The sequence below is a fragment of the Babylonia areolata genome, chromosome 2 (genome assembly GCF_041734735.1).
Source record: "Babylonia areolata isolate BAREFJ2019XMU chromosome 2, ASM4173473v1, whole genome shotgun sequence".
Taxonomy (NCBI): domain Eukaryota; kingdom Metazoa; phylum Mollusca; class Gastropoda; order Neogastropoda; family Buccinidae; genus Babylonia; species Babylonia areolata.
Genome location: NC_134877.1, coordinates 18033981 through 18055440, shown reverse-complemented (window position 1 = coordinate 18055440; position 21460 = coordinate 18033981). Strand labels below are relative to the sequence as shown.

General features: G+C 37.7%; 2 protein-coding genes across 2 annotated transcripts; one reads left to right on the top strand and one right to left on the bottom strand.

Moving 5' to 3' along the window:
- Positions 1–4760: 4760 nt before the first annotated feature.
- On the top strand, positions 4761–9960 carry LOC143279306 (uncharacterized). The gene is made up of 2 exons (XM_076583339.1): positions 4761–4882; positions 6662–9960. Exon 2 carries the CDS (start codon positions 6685–6687, stop codon positions 8272–8274), a length of 1590 nt encoding a protein of 529 aa, XP_076439454.1. The 5' UTR covers positions 4761–4882; positions 6662–6684; the 3' UTR covers positions 8275–9960.
- Positions 9961–10514: 554 nt separating this feature from the next.
- Positions 10515–21363, bottom strand: LOC143298682 (exosome complex component CSL4-like). The gene is made up of 7 exons (XM_076611571.1): positions 21272–21363; positions 19156–19277; positions 18006–18077; positions 17156–17244; positions 16490–16574; positions 12546–12627; positions 10515–10832 (listed from the first exon to the last, which is right to left on the bottom strand). The coding sequence occupies exons 1-7, from the start codon at positions 21345–21347 to the stop codon at positions 10717–10719; spliced, it is 642 nt and encodes a 213-aa protein (XP_076467686.1). The 5' UTR covers positions 21348–21363; the 3' UTR covers positions 10515–10716.
- Between the last annotated feature and the right edge of the window lie 97 nt (positions 21364–21460).

Below are 21460 nucleotides of genomic sequence, written 5' to 3'. Positions count from 1 at the left end.
AAGAAGAAGAAGAAGAAGGGGGTTCTGTCATGGCATTTGACAAGTGTTACACTTTGTCACTCTTATGTCTAGACAGTGAATTTGTTTACTAATATCATGATATGACTGTGGCATGATCAAAGACAAAAAACTAAAGTTTATAAAAAAACCTTTTGGGTGGTAGTTGAATCCTCTTTGTTTTGACACAACGTTTCGGACCTAGGTCCGTTGTCAAGTGATGAGAAGAGGACAGTGTGAATAGGAAAGCCTGTGTGAGGAAAGGGTGATGACATCTCACTACTTTCTGTTTTGATGGGCCATGCACACTAAACACTTGCTGATCACCATTCAGTGCCATACGTACTCACTCACACACACACACACACATGTGGCATGATAAACAAGAAGAGTGAACAAGTGCAGTTACTTCGGTTTCGAAATAACAGTTAGGTGCATGCACAGAATTTCAAATTCATCAGATCATTGTTCAGCCACAGGGGTGAATTTGAGTGATCAAAGTATGTACCGGTATATAATGGCTCAAGATGGAGTCACTTGAATCATGTGATCTACACAGAGGAGGGAAAAGTGGGGAAATGATGTGTGGAAGCATTGGAAAGCTTTTTTTTTTTCTTTGTGTATTCCACAAGAGCTGAAGATGTTATATTCTTGGCAATTATAAACAGAAAAAGAAGAAGAAGAAGAAGAAGAAAAAGATGCGTATGATATTCTGACAAGATGTATGGGATGTGAGAGACAGAAAGTGGGAGCAGTGCAGTTTAGCATCATTGTAGTGCCAAATGTACTGATGATGATAATCAGGGCTTGATAAGTGTAAGTGCGTGTATGCATGCATGCATGCTTGTGTGTGTGTGTGTGTGTGTGTGTGTGTGTGTGTGTGTGTGATGAGAGAAATGATTACTGTGTAATATATTCTGCATTTATGCTGTTTGTCTTTTGTGTGTTGTTCCTAAGGGCAATTTTGAAGTTGAGTGCTTGCATGATCTGTTTATTAAAGTTTGATCCACAACCTCTTTTGAGTTTGTTTGGTGCATTTCCAGAGTAAAAATAATCATGGGGTATATAAAATGATATGGTTTTTTAATTTTTTATTTATTTTATTTCTCTAAATCTGCTGATGCTGTGGTGAAATGATCAGTGTTATAGACTGATGAATTGGAAGTTATGGGTTCAAAGTCCATCAGAGATGCACCCTAAAGATGGTCATGATGATGGCTGTTTCCCAGAATGGAGTGTGCTGTAGGCTCATACGGGAAGACTGAGATCACACAGCCGAGATCGAGTTATCCACCTCAAGAAAACCTTGTTGGTTAACCCTTTGAGCCCTGACCACTGCTTTACCGGTGGTAGAGAAAAATGACATAATGTCTAGCCACCGGTTGAGCGGTGCGTAAACACTTGAAGCGTGCAGAGTCTCAACCTGGCCCGTCAGGGCAGAAATCAGGGACAAAACGTGCGAGAAAACAACTGTACACAATGCAGCAAGTAATTGATATGCATGATGATTTATCGGAAGTAGAGTATGACAATGATTACTCTGATAGTGAGGTGGAATTCGAATCGGATGATTTTGCTACAGATAGTAATGTTGAAAATGAATCTGAGCATGCAGAATCAGTTGATCAAAGGAGGCATGTCAGGTTGAGACTCTGCACGCTTCATGGTAGAAATCGATCTTTTTTATCCAAAGCACATGCAGAAAACACAGTGAAAATGCGCGGCCATGTTGGTACTACGTTTGCTGACATCAGAATATTACGTTTTTTTCTGATTGGCTCTTCAATATAAGTCAACCAATAGCAAAACACAACACAAGTGTTTACGCACCCCTCAACCGGTGGCCAGGCATTATGTCATTTTTCTCTACCACCGGTAAAGTGGTGGTCAGGGCTCAAAGGGTTAAGTGTTCATTTTGTGTGACCAACATTGCAGGTGTCAGTATCTCTCAGGTTGACAGCGAATACAGTTATGAAAGGAAGCAAAGAGGATATATCCTTGCCCCTTTATCCCAGACCTATATAAATGATTCTTTGTAACAGTATCATCATTTCTCATCCATTGCATTGTATTGTATTGTATTGTACTGTATTACTCTTTTTGTCACAACAGATTTCTCTGTGTGGAATTTGGGCTGCTCTTCCCAAGGAGAGTCAGTCACTACAGTCAGTGCCAATTTGTTTTTCTGTCTGCAAGTGTATTTGCTTTCCTGTCAAAGTAGATTTTCCAACTAAATTTTGCCAGGGACAACCCTTTTTGTTGCTGTGGGTTCTTTTATGTGTGCTAAGTGCATGCTGCACAAGAGACCTTGGTTCATTGCCTCATCCAAATGACTAGCATCCAGACCACCACTCAAGGTCCAGTGGATGGGGAGAAAATACTGGCGAGTGCTGGAATTGAACCAGTGTGCTCAGGTTCTGTCGCTTCCTAGGTAGACGTATTACCTCTAGGCCACTACAAAAATCCATCATCATGCAGAATTCTCTAGAAAATAGTCCCAATTTCTGTTAGGTCTTCCAAACCGTTCTCTGTTGGAGACATTTGGTGTTGTCTGTTTTCCCTGACCATGCACTTTCATGCCTCTGGTGGATTTGCGCCATGATTAACTGGAGTTGGCAGATTTGTGAAGATTTTATTAAGACCATTAGAGGGACATGTTGGCAGTCTTTCATTACCATGCACTTTCATGCCGCTAGTGGATGTGTGTCATGATTAACTGGAGTGGTAAATTTGTGAAGATTTTATTAACACCATTAGAGGGACATATTGGCAGTCTTTCATTCACTCTGTTGCAGGCGCACAGAAGTCAAGTAAGCAAAGAATATTATCAATATATCTGAATGGCACTGTGGCAGAATCATTTCTGATCCAGTGTTTACCAGTAATCAGCTAGGGTTCAAAGGGTTGAATCAAAATATGGCATTCAGGCATTCCTGAGATCACCATAGTAGTTATTCAACATAGTGCAAGATTTCTTCTGATGCGTATCTGTACTCAGCAACCTGACATTTACAGATGCCAAACTGTGAACTGCTGGCTTTGGGGAGTGTGACAGACTGAGCCTTGATGCAGCTTTGTATAGAGGATTCACAATGAGTGGCATACTTGAGAGTAAAACACACACATGCACATGCTCATGCACACACACACACATGCACACACACACACACACACAGTACACACACACACAGTACACACACTCTACTTTCTTCCGTATAAAACTTGATGTGCTGAAGACAAAGTATAGTAAAAATGTTACATGCATTTGTGGTAAGCAATTCAGCTTGCATCATTGTTTGTTTCACTGTCAGCAATTACGTGCCTTCTTGCCCAAGTATTTCAAAGAGAATAGCTGTTCTGCAGATGATTTGGAGAAGGTTATTTGTTCTGCAGATGATTTGGAGAAAGTTATTTCTGACGAGGTTCTTATGGTCGAACTTTCACAGGCATTAGTTCATAATCCTATTTCTACATACCTGTAATGTACTTCAGAATTGCATTAATGGTTTCAAATTATTATTGAATTATTACTGTTTAATGTAAATGCATGTTAGTTATGCATTTTTTTTGTAGTTTCCTACCATTTCTGTTTTCCTCCCCCCCCCCCCCCCCCCCCCTCCTTTTTTTTCTCTTTACTTTTTTATAATCATCTAAGTTTTCAGTTTCAGTTTCAGTAGCTCAAGGAGGCGTCACTGCGTTCGGACAAATCCATATACGCTACACCACATTTGCCAAGCAGATGCCTGACCAGCAGTGTAACCCAATGCGCTTAGTCAGGCCTTGAGAAAAAAAAAAGAAGAAAAAAAAAAGGGTGAATAAATAATAGATAAATACATAAAAAAATAACTACTTCCACTACTAATAATATGTATAAGGTGCAAAAACGTGATGAAGTCAACTATAAGCATAAATAAATAAATAAATAAATAAATAATTATAATATAAAAAAAAAAGTAGTAATAATAATAATGTTTATAATCATCTAATATCACTGATAGTGAAAAGACACTAAAGAACAAACACATACATTGCACACGCACACACATCAAAAACACTGCATGAGAGGGTGTACTGAGGATTCACAATAAGTGGTGAAAGTTAATCAACAGCACACACAGGCAGACAGTGTACATACACATGTGTATGTATGCATATGCAAAAAAAGAAGAAAAAAAAGTTAAATTGCAAGTACTTCCATCATTCCCCAGGAACTGAGCAAAAGAACAATGACATATGTAGCTGCACTCAGGTAATCTTTTCAATTATCACTCAATATAATGTCAAGTTTAATAGGGATTACAGTATATTGTAACCTGGCACACTCTCACATGTGTCAAATCATTTCTAATTTCAGCTCTCTCTTTCTGTATGTGTTCATGTGATGTGTATATATGTGAGAACGTGTATGTGTGTTTGAAGCTGAACAAGTAAAAATGACTTCTTTGTAGGGTCTACTCTGCTCAATACCAATGCCAAATGATAAAGGCATAAACATGCTGGTAATAAAACTTAGAAAAAAGAAGAAGGGTTGGATGAAGGCAAGATTAAAAAAAAAAATGCAAATGTGCACCTGGAATACTAGTAAACGACAACACCTACATACAGATACTACATATTCATAGCATATAAGTCGACTCAAGGTATTAAACACACACACACTCACACGTCAGAAAATATATGTCACACACACACACGCAATAGAATAGGAAAGGCAGTGGCAGCAAAAGAAGGCAACACCAACGGGCGGGTCAGGATCTGAACACAGCCTCCAACAGCGGAAGACAACTGCGTATCTGTCTCTTGTAAACGAGAGTCTGCTGCTAGTTTCTCCACCAACGAGCAAGCCAGGGCGATTGTCGATTGCACATTGGCAGCATTATCAGAGGTAAACTGATTTTTAAAAATCATGTTAACCCTAAGTGAACGAAGACAGCATAGCGGATTTGCTGTCACAAGGGGTGTTATGATTTCATTACTCTTCTGTCACACCATACTGACGTGGTTCTGAAACCAAAAGTAGGGCCAGTCAGCCATGATTAGAAACTTCCGTAAACGCCTTTTTTTCATCATTGTGAGCAGTTTCCCTTTCTCTGTCACATTTTACTTATTGTTAATTAAACTGTTAAATTTTGTAACATCATAGTATGATTAGGTCTGCTGTTGTTTGTCTCGTCTGACTGATGCGAGCAATATATACAGATGGCACTCGCAATGTGGGCCGCCACGTTCCATTCTTGTAAAAAAGCAAGATCTGAATGGCATTTTATTTGGAAAAAAAGTAGAAAAAGAGAGTTCCCCACATACTCTTAATCAGCTCAAGGCTGGTGCAAGCAGAAATGAAATCATTCATTTGCCTCTTAAAGATTTTGAGTGGTGGTCTGGGTGGCAGTCTTCAGAGATCAAACAACTGCATGTATGAAAACAAGGTCCAGTGCACATGCACTTGCGTAATGTATGATATATTTTTCAGGAAATGAAAAAGAGCATATGACAGGAAATATTTTTGTTCTGGAAATAAAATCAGTACAAAACTTAACAAAAGTGTAACAAAAACAAATTGACCCCCAAGTGCAGACAAACACACTGATATCAGACACTATGCATGCTCACACACATACACATGCACACACACACACACTCACTAACACACACATACAAAGTTTGTTCAAACAAAATTCCAGACTGCATGTTGATCGTTCTTGCTTACAACCAGATTTGAGTGAATTTATGTTTTTAGGTATCATTCCAATATTATAAAAATGTCTGTACCTATTTGAAAACTGTGGGGATGCTGGGGGTCTTTCAGTATAAATAGCATTCTCGGCTTATGGAAATTCTGTTCTAGAAATTACCTCTTTTCTATCACTGCCTTTTTTTTTTTTTGCTGCCCCATCATCTGCACCGTTTCAGTGGCATTACTCCCACGCCGCTCATTTAGATTCCCCCATACACGGCCACACCCGGGTTCGTCCATCGCAGTTCCACTATCACTCTCTTTGTTTCTGCCTTTTTTTTTTCTTCCTTCACTGTTGTCTCCTTTTTCTGCCTTCCTGGTCCATTCCCTTTTCTTTTTTCAAGCAAGCTTTGACACTTTTTTTCTATTTTCCACTGCCTATGATATATGATCTGTGCTGTTTTGCTCTGGCGATTAGGTAGTGAGATTGTAAACACTGGGATGGGAGCTAGTTGCCCAATCTGCAGTGTTATTTTCCTATATTTTTTATGTTTTTTTTTTGTTTTTGTTTTTTGTTTGACTTTGAAGTATTGCTTTTTTCCTTCATGATTTTTCACAATCTGGGGATGATAGATTAAACGGAATGGCTGGCGTCTTCAGCATGGCCTAGTCTTATTTGCCCTAAGGAGGGGGGTTACTGTGTCATGTCAGTAATTTGTGGGTTTATCTTAGTGTTTTTTTAGATTACAGATGTGACAGTTTTGTGTTCACGTGGCTGAGCATTTGTATGGTTTGACAGTCCTAATCAGTATGGCCCTGTGCAGTCGGCTATAAGCAACAAGAACAAGAACCTATTTGAAAACACACACATACACATACACACACAGAGGCACAGGCACAGACACACACTCCGATTTATGTGAAGCCAGGCCATAGCAGCTTTGACTCTGCTGCGTATGTCAAGTAAAATGTACACAGTGTGTGTTGCAGGGAACGTGTGTGACAAACTCAACATGGCAGCCAATGCGCCACCAAGATCTATCCAGTTACGTTTCATACAAAAGCTTCAGAAAGAGCTGGCTGTCACCACAGATGCGTTGGAATATGCGGTTTCCAAACAGTGGGTGGCTGCTCTGCAGAAATTCATTGAAGCAGATGAAACTTCCAGTTTCACCATCCCTCCCATTTCTGCTTCTGACTGGGATGACAACAATATGTATGTGGGAGAAAAGAGTTGGATTATTCTGGCATCATGGTATGGTTTAGAAAGTCAGTACCCCTTTCGGAGAAGATCCTCCATGGCAACCTATGTCTGCATCACCCTTCCAGCTAGTGTTAGAGATGCAGAACAAGGAGACAATACTTACGTGCTTGCTGATAACAAGCTGGACTTTCTCACTGTACACTGCTGCCTCCTGAAGGATCTTGAGGCAGATGTGAAGCAACCTTACATTAACATTTATTTCTGGGAATCACTGGATTACATTGAGTTTCAGATCCGATGCGTTCTCAAGATTAATCCTGGTACAAAGGTTCGCATGTGGATGTCATTCAGCGATGAAGGGGTTGATATTCTTCTTGAGAATTTGCACTTGTATGACAGGAACCACACTTCAGTTGGAATGATTCTCTGTCAGAAATACCTTGATGTTCTGGACGCTCTGCAGAAAAGACAGACAGCTGCTTCCCCCTACCCTGGTATTGCTTCCAAGGGTGATGCCTCCAAGGAGGATCTGTCCACTGTTTTTGTTGTCAACGAATGGAGGTTAACTCTGTGCCTTGAGGTCCTGTCACCCATACTGACAGGCCAGTCTCCTGATGCCAGCTCTGCAGCTCATGCAGTGCCCAGTGTATTCTCAAGTTTGTCTTTGAGCAACATATTTCAAGCTGAAGTTCCAAGCACTGACTGGGATGGAGAAATGAAGCAGCTGCTGGATGATTCAGTATCTGAGTTCAACAACCTGGTGGTTGATCAGAGAAACAAAGTGGAAGGGAGAGCTGGGCAGCTGCTGAAAACAGCCAGAGAAAACTACCAGATAAAAGAACAGCAGCTCAAGACCAAGATGGACGAGGCTGCTTTGCAGGAGAAAAGACTTGCTGACCGGGAAAAGGAGCTGAATGAGCGGGACCACGAGCTCAACTCCAAGCTGGCCAAATTCAAATCTATGTTGACTGAATTCCTAACCAACAAAGGCAAGTTTGAAAAGGAAACTGCGGAAATGGCTGCACAGAATGCAATCACTGCCAGCAAAGTGGAACTGAATGTCGGTGGAGTGCGCTACACCACGTCGGTGCAAACTCTACTGAAGGAGGAAGGGTCAACGCTGAAGATGATGTTCAGTGGGCAGCATGCCTTGACCGCTGACAAAGATGGCAGTTATTTTATCGACCGAGATGGAACACATTTTCGTCATATTTTGAACTTCCTGCGGGATGGGCCGGCCAGTCTGCTGCACTTGCCGCCTAATGATGTGCGCCTTCTGAGTGAACTTCGCACGGAAGCCGAACACTACCAGCTGGGCAGGATGGTCGAAGCCCTCAGGAGCAAGATGTCTGAAGGAAGAGCAGGGGGTAACGGAGATTTTGTCAGTCTGCCTCCTTAAATTATAGTCCATGGTGAATCCAGAGCTTCAGACACGTCAGTGTTTCAGAAGCAGTTCCCATATTTCACTACACGTGAATCGTGATCACGCAGTGGATGTGGGGTTACAGTAACTGATCATGCATTCAAGATTTTTTCCCTATCTGCATAACCTATAAATTAAAAATCTGCAGAATATAACTGTATAATAACTCTTTTGAAAAATGGAAGTTGTTTTTTTGATGTTCAAACCATACTTCATCATGTTATCGGTGACAGGCTCCATGCATTGTGACTTTTTTTTTCTTTCTCAAAGTCCATCCATTCTACTGCATATGTGTGTGGAGCAAGTTTTTTTCACATTTGTTCCTTTTTGAATGGATGGGAATGACTGTTTTTTGCATGACTGAAAAGTTTATGGCCAGGGTCCATGGGCCACTTTATCATAAAGGGGAAAAAATTTAATCGTGATAATGCAATGCAGAAATGTGTATAATACAGAAGTACTCCTACCCGTATCTTTCGTTGGTTGTAATTGTTTTTCTTGATTATTGGTTGGTTGGATTTTACTTCGTTTATGTTTTTTTTTCTTTTTTAAAAATTCTTTCTGGGGGTTTACATCACATTGTGCACAATTGTTTTATTGTAGATTCAGTGAAGATGATCAAACTGGATTTTTTTTCTTTTGTTGTTAAAGAAATCAGTATTCTTTGATTGGACTGACAAGTTGATTGACATGCAGGGGAGTGTCTGTTTCAGTTCCGAGTGGTAAAGGTGTAAAATAGTATCCCTGTCTTTTGGAAATTCTGTGCAAGAAACAGAACTTACATTTCCTCTTTGCTTTCATGCTTTGTTTTTGGCCTTTTTTCAATTTTTTTTAAATTTTTTTTTTACCTTTTTTTTTCCACATGTTCATTTCTTCCCATCTGGTTTGTTGCTTTATTTCATTTTCTTTTGTTCATTACTTTTTATTTTATTTTAATATTTACATTGGATGTGGTATAGCATACATGGAACACTTCACCTGCTTTCAACTCTGTGAAGAGTCATTGGGGCACTGTACAGAACTGTTCATCAGATCCCCCCAGGTTTTTCGGTTGTGTGTCAAAACCTGGGTACATGCACATGGTTTTCCTGTCCATTCTGCAACATTGTTAGTCCATCGGGGTTTTTTTTTTTCCCTGTTCTCTCCTCCGTCTCCCACCATCAAGAGTTCCTTTAGTTTGAGGATTGTTTTAGAAAGGCTATTGGGTCATGTTACATTTTCATACTGATGAACAAAATAATCGATTTTTTTTTTCCCCCACTGTTAGTATTGCTGACTTGTGTTTCTTTGCTTTGTTCATACTCACAAGTTGGGATAATGTCAGCTGCATGAAACAATAAATATGGTAATGCTACTGAGTCAGTATTGTGGGGCTGTTCTTTCACTATGTTTTCAGTTCTGATTCATGTATTAGAAAATCAAAATGGTAATTGTTTGCTTCAGTTTACTAATATTATCGCCTGTTCCTCAAAATGGGGTGAAAGGAAATGAAGCATTTGTTAATCATTCTTCCATACTGATATTGATTTTTGTTTGTTTGTATATATATATATATATGTAATTGATTTTTGTTTGTTTGTATATATATATATATATATATGTAATTGATTTTTGTTTGTATATATATATATAATTGATTTTTGTATATATATACTGGATGATTTAGGGGGAAGTGAGGTGTCATCAATGTATGTATATATATATATATATATATATATATATATTTCATTATATGCCTTTAATAATTGATTAATATCTCACTGTTTTGATGAACTCTTTTCTTCATGTTACAGTTGCACACATATTCTTCAGAAAAGAATGAGAGAGTAATCAGCAACTGGATTGTTTGGGCAGTTGGTTGGGTTACATAGAAGTTTACCCTTTTTTTTCCAGCATAAAAACATAACTTTTCATAATATTTTCACAATTCCTTGCTATTGAATTGAAATCTGAATATGCTTCCACACAGGCTTGAGATATAAAACATTTTCAGTTTCTAAGAATTCTTAAGAATTTTTTTTGGTACTTCACTACTTGTCAGAATTCTTGGGCAATTTTATCCCCCCCCCCCTCCCTCTCTCTCTCTTTTTTCTTGGTACTTGTCAGATGCCTTAAGCTATTTCATCTCTAACACAAAACACAAATCACACTGGACATTCCTAAAAAAGAAAAAAAAAAAGGGGGGTGGGCGGGTGGGGGGGGGGGGGGGAGAAAGAGTTATTTCCATTCTTTATTGCAAGCAGGATGAAAAACAAACAAACAAAAAAAAACAACAACAAAAAACAAACAAACAAAAAAACCCACCTCAACACAACAGCATGCACATAATACAGAGTTTATTCCAGTTCATACAATACAAACCATACTCTTAGCATACACAAAGGTACTAGATTTAAAAAAAAAAAAAAAAAATCTGCATTAGGTCTGCACGTACTCCAGATAGTCCTGCTGCACTCTGGCCACTTTCCTGTACTCCTCTGCCAGAGTGCGAGGGCACTGCATCTTGCACCAGCTGATAGGCACCATTGTGGCTCCTGAAACCCCAACACTCCACTTTTTGCTTTCTCCACTCTTCTTCTCAGAAGCACAACAAAACATAACCACAGTAGATCAATCTCAAGAATTAAATGCAATGTGCTAGAAATAGAACTGTAAAGTTCTGCACTTAAGTTTATTTTATAACATTCATCTTAGATTCCACTCTTCCTCTATCCTGTTTCCCCCAACTCATCATATAACTCCCCCGTCCTCTCCTACCTTTAATTTATTTATTTATTTATCTTTAATTCAGATATAAAAATTAATACATTACCCAGATTTGTGAGTGAGTGAGTTTTGATAGTTTCGGGATTTTTTGGTGGTATTTTTGATTGTGTACTATTTACGATTGTGTGCTATGACTTGTGTCATAACGTTAAAAAAAAAAAAAAAAAAAAAAAAAAATCACATCAGCTATATTTATAATTATATATATGTAACCAAAGTGTTTGATCGCAATTGTCATACTGACACCCCCCTCCCCACACCCACCTATTCCCATCCCAGCCTTGCCAACACCTTGACCCTTGCCCACTCTTCTACCCCCCATCCCCCAACCTGCTCCTGATCCTCCTGTTGTTTTTTTGGTTTTTTTTGTTGTGTGTGTGTGTGTGTGTGTGTACATGCATTGCTGTTTATTTTCTTTACATGCACTGAATACAGATGCCCTCCAATTACAAAGAATATTGCATTGTGCAAGACTGTGTAAAGCCTGATCCCTTGAGAAGTAGGTTTTTGGAAGAGCAGTTCCCGTTGATGGATGATTAATTACTTCATGGGAAAAAAAGTGTTTAAATCATATTTGCATTGTCGCCATAACAATCAAAATGGTTTGAAGGATTTGTTTTGTTCTCTTTAAAAAAATTTTTTTTTTTTAAATTGAAATTGCAGATATTTATGCATGGGGATGTTTGTGTTGCAGACAAAAGAGATTAATCACTGGTGAAGTGCCTGACATATGATGACATGTAAAGATGTGGATGTTGTTGTTTTTCAGTTTGTACAGAAACATGGTTACTTTTACTTGCGTACAGAAATAATTGCTAGTTTTTATAATCTGGGTGTCTTTTTTGTGTACAGAAACATGGGTTTTTACTCTGTACAGATGGAAATAAGTTTTTATGGCCTATAAAGATCCTATTAAAATTAGGGATTTCCTTTCCTTAAAAAAAAAAAAAAAAAAAAAAAAAAATTAATCAGATTTTTTTATGAATAAGATTAAGAATGCCATTGTATTGATTATGATTTTGCAATCTGTCATCTTCCATAATACTTTGTTGAAAGTAATATAATGTCCAGTTTAACCAAATTGTAAGATTCTAACTAATAATGGTATACAAGATTGTGTGTGTGTGTTGTCACATTTGGTGTGTGTATGTAACATAGATATAATGTTTTATGTTAATGAAAGCGTTTTTGTAAAGCACCTAGAGCGGATTTCTGGATAGTGTGCTATATAAGTATCCATTATTATTATTATTATTATTAAGATTATACACCGTTTATATTTACACACACATACACAGGTCTAAATTTAGAGATCACTCAAAGTGAAAAGATGTTAAAATAACGAAAGAAAAACAGACATACACATACACATACGCACACACACAACCACATTCCAATTCCACACACACACACACAAACAAATATGCATACACACATACTCAAACACACAGACACACTGTTGCTTCATTCACAGCACTGACCTGCTTCACTGGTTGCAATCACCACACCCAGTTCATTCTCTGCCGTGGAAAGGACGTAGGACTGAGCGTCGCCCAGAGACAGCTGATGCCGTTTAAAGAAAAATACATTCAAATATAACTTATTAACTCACTCAGTACGGCCAGTCCTCTCTTCTCCTCTACACAGACCCCTCGGATGTCCAGTGGGTGTCTGAATAGAGCCTCCCGTTTGCAATATTTTGATGATGGTAATTGGGGTGAAGCGCTGTTAACGTCGTCTCTTTTGCCGTTCGTATGGAGAGAGTTAAGAGATCGACCGTGCAGTGTAGATCTGAGATGGCAACCAGTTGACTTACAGTCTGATGGAATGCATATGGTGCAATTTGCAAACCCAGTAAACATTAAGAATTCTGTTTTCTATTAGCTGCAAGTGATATATCTTGTTATCTGTATTTTTGAAGACATCATAAACTCTTTTCTTTTTTTTAATTTTTTATTTGTAATTTGTGATGCCAGTGTCACACTTGAGCCAGTCCTTTTAGTTATACTACTTCTACTATATTGTTTTTTTTCCCTCCACATTGATGTTAATCGTTAACATTTTGGATCCCTGTGGTATGGTCGTAGAGTACATTAAATACCCATTACTGTTGTTATTATTATTAGTATTATTATTATAGTTATTATTTCTATATACTTGCCTAATGGATCATGTTGGTTATCTTCCACTTTTCTTCAGTTTTCCCATTCTCCCACACTCCTCACTGCACCCTCATTTTAACAATGTGGGGAGAACATTTTTTTTCTCGTAAACCTTTTTGTTTGTTTGTTTGCTTTGTCGTATTTTAGTATGTGTTTATTTGTTTCTTGTATGTCTTACTCTTTTGTAATTGTATTTACTAACTGATTTACATGTTTTTGCCTTTTGTTTTTCTTAGAGGGAACTACTGTTATCCAGATGGAGGGGAAAGTGAACTGAGATTGTTTAGCATGAGAGAGAGACACAGAGAGAGAGAGAGAGAGAGAGAGAGAGAGAGAGAGAGAATGTTGGGGGTGGGTGGGAGAGGCTGATTACTGCAATGCAATAGCCGAATGGTTAAAGCGCTGGACTTTCAATCTGAGGGTCCTGGGTTCGAATCTCGGTGCACCTGGTGAGTAAAGGGTGGAGATTTTTCCGATCTCGCAGGTCAACATATGTGCAGACCTGCTGGTGCCTGAACCCCCTTCGTGTGTATGTGCACGCAGAAGATCAAATACGCACGTTAAGATCCTGTAATCCATGTCAGCATTCGGTGGGTTATGGAAACAAGAATATACCCAGCATGCACACCCCCGAAAATGGAGTATGGCTGCCTACATGGCGGGGTAAATAAAAAAAACAAAAAACGGTCATGCACGTAAAATGTTACATGCCTGTCTGAGTGTGTATGTGTGTGCGTCTGAAATCTGATTGAATGACACAGGAAACGAATGATGAGCCGGCGCCCAGTGGCAGCCGTCAGTCGGCTCTACCCAGGTAGGCAGCCTGTGGTGCAAATGTCCCCATGTATGTAAAGCGCTTAGAGCTTGGTCTCTGACCGAGGATAGGTGCTATATAAGTATCCACATCAATCAATCAATCAATCAATGTGCTATTAGCATGACAGTGTTCTAAAATAAAAAGGCCTTAAAATGATGGTGGGATTACCGATAGCACACTGTCATTGATTGCCAGTAGAATGGTTTGTTTTTTTTGTGGTTGTATTTTTTCTCTTTTTCAGAGGCTGTGTTGTGATACATATACGCAAATTTCTTTAAACTACCACCGTGTGGCTTTATTGGTTTTCTTTCAAAATCTGAAAATCATTAGACTTGAGCAAATATTTCTTTCAATAAACTCCTTTTTTTTTCTTTTTGAATTCTGAAAAATTAACAAAAACTAGAAAACATAATACTGAAGGAAACATATCCATTATATAACATGCGTGTCTGTCCCTTGACCGCGGCTGGCTTTTTTCAAAGTGTCATGACTGGAATGATCTCGTGATTATAATTTGGACCAATTTGTACACAATTCCAATCTGTCCATTGGAAAGAGAGTCCCCATAGATGTGACCAAACAAAATTCCATACTTGTTCTAGACCTTTTCCAGACCAGACTGAAAGCTTTCCACCCAAAACCAAACTAAATGAAATGAAATTGTCTGCAATATCATGGACAAAAATAATTGGTGAATATTCTGGTATTGAAGTTCAATTTTCATCATTAAAGTATTTGTTTGTTTGTTTTTTAAATGCATTGAGTTCCTTGTTGAATGGTAGTGGTCAAAGGTTTTATATAAAAAAAATCCAAGACATTTCAGTACCCTGAAGGACAAAACATATTTCCCCAAGACTTTTCCAGCACTGGCAACGGTTCACTCTTTTTTTTTTTTCAAGACTTATCCAAACTTCATGACTCTGTAAAAATGATCAGTTTCTGAACATTGACCTTGTTTCAATGTCAAGCCAGGGAAACTTTTAACCCTTGTATGTTGTACATCACTATCTGTATGTTTGCAGATGTCATAAACTCATACGAAAATTTGTAAATTGCAATGCGTATGGCCACTGTCACAAATTGTAAGCTATAAAAAGCAATAGTTTGAGTTGTAACATTAAAATAAATATGACACAATGTCGTATGATGTTTGCAACTGTCTGTGACATACTGTGTAATACACATTGATTTAACTATGACACTGTATTGCATGATGTTGACAACTCTCTATGAGATACAGTTTAATATGCAGTGAATATTTTTTTTCAAATACTTTGACAGAATGTGAATGGAATTTTTTTCTTCTGTTTTAAGAACTCTGCATTCATTGCTCATATAATAAACAAAACAAAAAAAGAAGTAAAATTACAAGAGCCAGTTATTTATAGCTGTTGCTCATTACCTTGCCAGAAGCCTGTGATGTTGATATAATTGTTTATTTCTACCTATGTGTGAATAAAGGACAATTGCCGCAACTCTTGACTTTGGAATTATTGACTCTCCTGCCATTATCCGGATCAGATCTGAGTAATCATCTACATCTATCTGAATAATATACAACATACATTTATATGTTGCAGTGAAAATGTGTAACCAGATATTTCATAAAATCTCAGACCATTTTAGTGATTTCTTCTAATTACTCATTTACTGATTCCGTCAGTGATGTAATGAAGTCACCTGATTTTCTTAGAGACTTCAAGAAATCTCTAAGAATCAGTGCCAGAAATTCCATGAAATCCCTGACTGGAATTTTTGTGATATTTCGTACAGGACTACCCTCTTTCTCTTGTTCGACACAAATTCTGAAAGTCTCCATACGGCACTGCTAAATGGCGTGGAAAGTTAGTGTTATAATTCATTATGTGGCAGTAGACAACAGAAAATGCATCCATAAGACTTTGTTTGCACAAGAAAATCTGGAGGGACACTCACTATCTCAGAATTGCATGGCAACTTTGATCTGAAACATTTGCATCTTTGGTCAAAATGTTACAGATTTCATGAAATCTCTAAAAACAAAACAAAACAACAAAAACAAAACAAAAAACAAACAAACAAAACAAAACAAAGAAAACCCCCACCCCAAACCAGTGATTTCATGAAATCACTGACTGAATCAGTAACTATACTGAAATCCCTAAAATGGTCAGGTATTTCATGACATCTTCAGTGACACTCTTTTAATGTAACATACGTATGTGAAACAGATGCAAGAGACACTTGAGTGGCACACATTCACATTACTGAACACCCACCCACGACTTCATTCTTCAGAGTATGTGTGCACATATGTGCAAGCAGAAATATGTTCTTTTTTTCTTTCTTTTTTTAATTTTTTTGTAGACTGTGTGTGTTTGGATGTGCTTGCACGCAAGTACATGAGAGTGCATGTGCACTCACACATGTAGTGATTTAAAAAAAAAAAAAAAAAAAAAAAGGATACAACTCTTGCTACAATGATGTCACCAGGCCGAAAACACTTGTACGTTTCCACACGGTCCTTCTCTGTTGCACGGATATCTTCTCTCCTGGAAACAAAATGTGCAGCAACATTGCTTGATGAGATTGTATAATATAAATTAGCAATTAAATGGGTTACACCATGTGAGATTATTAAAACCAAAGCAGCTGTTTAGCCTTGTTGGATTCCATACAGATTCATCGTTTTACCTAAATTTTGTTTCCCCCTTAGGATGTTAAACTAGCAGAACATAACGCACCAATCTTTTTAAATTTCAAAATCCACGTTACATGTGGATTATTACATTGAATCAGTTTTTATTGTGTGCTGGCTTCAGTTTGTTATGCTCCTCATAAAATACAGGCAGACCGGAAGTCGCAAACACACAAAAACAGACACATAACACACACATACTGGCAGGTAGTGGTGTGAAAATACCACTTTCCAAAACCAGTACTAACCAAATGGATAAAAAAAAACAAAAAAACAACCACCAAAAAACAACATAAAAAAAAAAAAAAAAAAATTCTGAACCGGTGTCCAGCACTACTTTGCTGGGCTGCTCAAACCCAGATTTGCTGGTGAACACACGCCCACACCAAATGCTGTCTGATGATGCCAACAATCCAGAATCATCTACAAACATACCTGATCATTCCTCTGAATGGTTCTTTCAGCTGTATCTTGCCGATGCTCAGTATGGAACATTTGCAGAATCGAGGTGTTGCATTTGTGATCTGTGGAATGACATTAGCAATACTCATTTATCCTCATTATTATTTCAGGAGTTTGTATCATCACACTGTTTAGGTGTGGCTTGTATTTCATGTATATTCTGGAAAAAAAAATCAATTTTAAAATATCTGTCATTCTTCCAAATATTTCAGCGCAGTGAAATCTCATTCTCTCTCTAAATAACATTAACAAACAACAACAACAACAGAAAACAACAACAACAACAAAAAACAACAACAACAACAAAAATCTATTACCAAAAACTAAATTATTTCCATTTTAAACAAGAAATGAATACACAAAAAGGTAATACAAAAATACATAAACAGAAATGAATACATTAACATATATAGAATCAAATGACAACAAACAACACCTGTTACAGTACTGATGATTTTTCAGAAACAAAATTAAGCAAAAACAGGGACAAAAAGTCAAGATTGAGCTGGATAAAAAGATGATGTTTACAACTGCTCCAACATCAGCCAACAATTGCTTTTAATAATGCCAGACATAAGTCTTCTCTTCAGAATTAAGACATAGCAGCTATGATTAAAGCTTCGTGAAATGACTGATATTCATATTTGCTTGGTTTCTTTCACTTAATATTGGCATAAGACTGTTTTCTTTTTATGCATTTGTGTTTTCTTTTTATGCTACACACACACATTACCAATCACTACTATAGTAGCTATTTTGGTTTCTGCTTACATGCAGTCATCAATATCCATGCAGTCAATGTTTTATGAAATTCTAGACTTACTCTGGCTGTAACTAGCGCTCCCACGGAAGGAACTATGGTTTGGCGTGCGTCACTCAAGATTGAGACCTTTGTCTGAAACATGCGAGATGCAACAAACTGACAAAGGCCATCTGAGCAAAGCAATTTTTTCTCTGTCACTCTGACTCTCTCTCATTCCACTCGTGTCTGAAAACAATGTCCATCATGACTTTCAAGGCATTAAGATGATCAAACAACACATTTATACCACTATAAGTAATTTCCAGTTCACATTATAAAGGAACTATAGTTTTTCTTACTGGTCTGACATGAAAAGCCTGCTGAATTACTGGATTTTTTTTTCCTACTGCATCACAATGTCCTTTCAAGTTCACATGGTAAATTTCCTTCCTTTATTCTTATCATCAATTAAATAAATCATACTGAACAGTGGTAAGTGGAAAAGGCTGAAACACTCAAAAGAACTCAAAATGTTTTCTTCTTGATTTGTCAACGTCCTTTCAAATTTATTCAACTTGCTTAATTTGCTTCATTATGAAACATAAAGGACAGTGGCAAATTGAAAAGGCTTAAAAACAAAGAACTAAAATGAACTCAAAATGTATTTCTTTTAAACATTGTTCAGTGTTTTTTTTATCTACATTGAATTCACTGATCAAATGAATCTTAACTGTCACTGCAATCACTCATTTCATTTGAGTTTCCACCCTTATTAATGATACTGTAAAAAAAAAAAAAAAAAAAAAAAAAAAAAAAATCAAAAAATTTTCTCAGTTTTTTTAAATGTCATATATACTTCAAGATGTGTCTGTTTAAAAAAAAAAACACACACAAGAAAAACAACTAAAGTGTTTAGTATTAGTGATGACCAAAATCTAAATAACATTTTGAAGGTGTATGTTTGCACTAATTCTTTTATTGGCCTACTAATAGTAAACTCAACCACCCAACCAGCCTTTACTTATAAAAGATGTAATTCTAAATAAATAAATAGATAAATATGTCTATATTATTATAATGTTGAGAGAGAGAGAGAGAGAGAGAGAGAGAGAGAGAGAGAGAGAGAGAGAGAGAAAGCAAACATGCACAGGTGCAAACAATTTTCACATTTTAAAAAACAAAAAACAAAACAACAACAAACAAACAACGACAAAAACTAAAACAAACATACGCTGCCATCTTGTAAGGTTTCTTTGTGCAAGCAGCCAGCCAGACTCGCGATGATATAGCCATTTCGTTCATATGTGCCTGGTCCACATTTTGTCGTTTCATCTTTCTGAGCCAGCTTATGACCTAGTAAAAAAAAAAAAAAAAAAAGGATGGTGAATATGAATAACATTCAGTTTCTAATTAGAATTTATAAATTTGTGTAACAATCACTTTGATACAATATACAAATCATTACAAAGTGTCATTCACTTTATACTCTGCACATGATCACTGATATTGTATCACCAAATTGTGGGTTCCATGGTCTAACTGTACAGTAAGTCACACACACACACACACGCATGCACGCGTGTGCGCGCATGCACGCACACACACACACACACACACACACACACACATATATGTATAAATACATGTTGGTTTTCATTGCTTATTTACAATTACATCCACAAAGAACACACTTTGGACCATTGGTGTGGACATAACATCAACAAATTTTGAATGGAACCACCATACTGACAGAGCCACAAAGAAAGCTAATATCATGCTGGGGTTTCTATTAATTCTAAATAGAAATCTGAAAGTGGGGAAGAGGGCAGGGATCAGGTTCGACATCGGTCATTGACGCATTTAATTTTGAAATGACCTATTGTTTTTCAAGTTGCCAGGTCACATGACTTATTGTTTTTATGACCAGTCGGTCAACCAAAGTAACCATCTCTCTCTCTCTCTCTGTGTCTCTCTCTCTCTCTTTAACGATCGCGATCGCTTTGTCGTCTGCTCCTACAGGAATTGACTATAAACTGGTTTATTAAAATACGGATCAGTGACGAAACGAAATCCGAAACGAATCTTTATCGCTGCCTTTCGCGAGCTTCGGCGAGAAGAATTGGCGTTCCCACTTTTGCATTAACCGAGTGCAGTTCAGGGAAAACTGAAAGTAGACTTCTGCTTTCAGTTTACAATCAGACCGGTCGACAACGGGTGATGGGACAACGGGACGGGTGATATTTGACCTATTGATTTTCAAAATGACCTATTGATTTTATGTTCTTCCGGTCATATGACCTATTGTCTATTGAACCCAACCTGATCTCTGAGAGGGCAACAGAGACCAATGCTTATTACACTCTAGTACAGCCCCATCTGGAGTATTACTGCACTGTGTAGAACCCCCTAACAGAATATCATGATCAAACAAAGATTGAAAGAAACTAGAAGCAGAACAAAAAAAGAGCTGCAAGGTATGTTAGCAACCAGTATGAGAGGGTTTAAAGCATTACAGCGCTAAACAAGGACCTGAATCGGGAGTCACTGAAGTTGGTGCACCAAACTTCAGCTTTTAGTTCTGCTCTTGTACAAAATTTTCAATAAAAATGTTGATATACCACCTGATGCTTACCTGACCCCTGGTCAGTCCAGGACATGTTCTACTCCCAGTCATTCTCAAATGTTCCGGCAATACTCTGCTAGAACTAATAACTGTAGTGTAGGTTTAGCTTCTTTCTAAAAACTATTCCATTCTGGAATTCCCTGCCAGCACTAATGGCAGAGACCCCAACCTTGGCATCCTTCAAGTTCAAGGGAGCTGAAAAAAGGAAATACTTTATGATTATCCTTTTGATACAGATCATTGTCCCTTTGGTTTAACTAAAGAAGGGCTGCCCGTTAGGGTCATGCCCCATGGACCGTTCCGGTAGGCGGACTGTCCTTGATGGAGACGTGATTATATCTATCTTTATTATTACCATTATCAATATGATCATTATTTATTTATTGTCTTTCAAATAATTTAAATCCCAACCCTGTCTCTACTTATTTTGCTTAGTCTGTGTCCTCAGCAACGCGTAAAACCTCGTCAATAATGGTCATGCTGTAACAGACCACAATAAAGGAGGATGAACAGGGGGTTTTCGAATCACAAACATCAACACGTGCGTGTTCCGTGGTGGACCGCTGTCACTTCTGTTACACGGTCTGACGAACCAAAGCGACATCGCATTTCAGATTTGGTTTACATCTTGTCTAATGATTCATTGTTTTACATGCCTAGATCTTATTTATATTGTAAATCAGTATTACACCATTACGATCTAATACATTTTTTAAGCACTTGCCTGGAACTTTCACTTCTGGCGCAGCCATTTTGAAATAGCTATATCTCTTTATATAGGACACTAGCAAAATAATCATTTTCAATCAAAACCGCCCGCGCGAATGTGTGTGTGTGTGTGTGTGTGTGTGTGTGTGTCTGTCTGTCTGTCTGTCGCCGGGCATCATGTCCGCGTGCCCAGTGCGTGTGAATG

Coding starts and splice junctions, on each gene's coding strand:
- LOC143279306 (XM_076583339.1), top strand. CDS start 6,685: ATGGCAGCCAATGCGCCACCAAGATCTATCCAGTTACGTTTCATACAA.
- LOC143298682 (XM_076611571.1), bottom strand. CDS start 21,347: ATGATTATTTTGCTAGTGTCCTATATAAAGAGATATAGCTATTTCAAA. Junction 17,245..18,005: donor GAGCGCTAGTTACAGCCAGA/GTAAGTCTAGAA, acceptor GTCATTCCACAG/ATCACAAATGCAACACCTCG. Junction 12,628..16,489: donor ACATCATTGTAGCAAGAGTT/GTATCCTTTTTT, acceptor AAACGGCATCAG/CTGTCTCTGGGCGACGCTCA.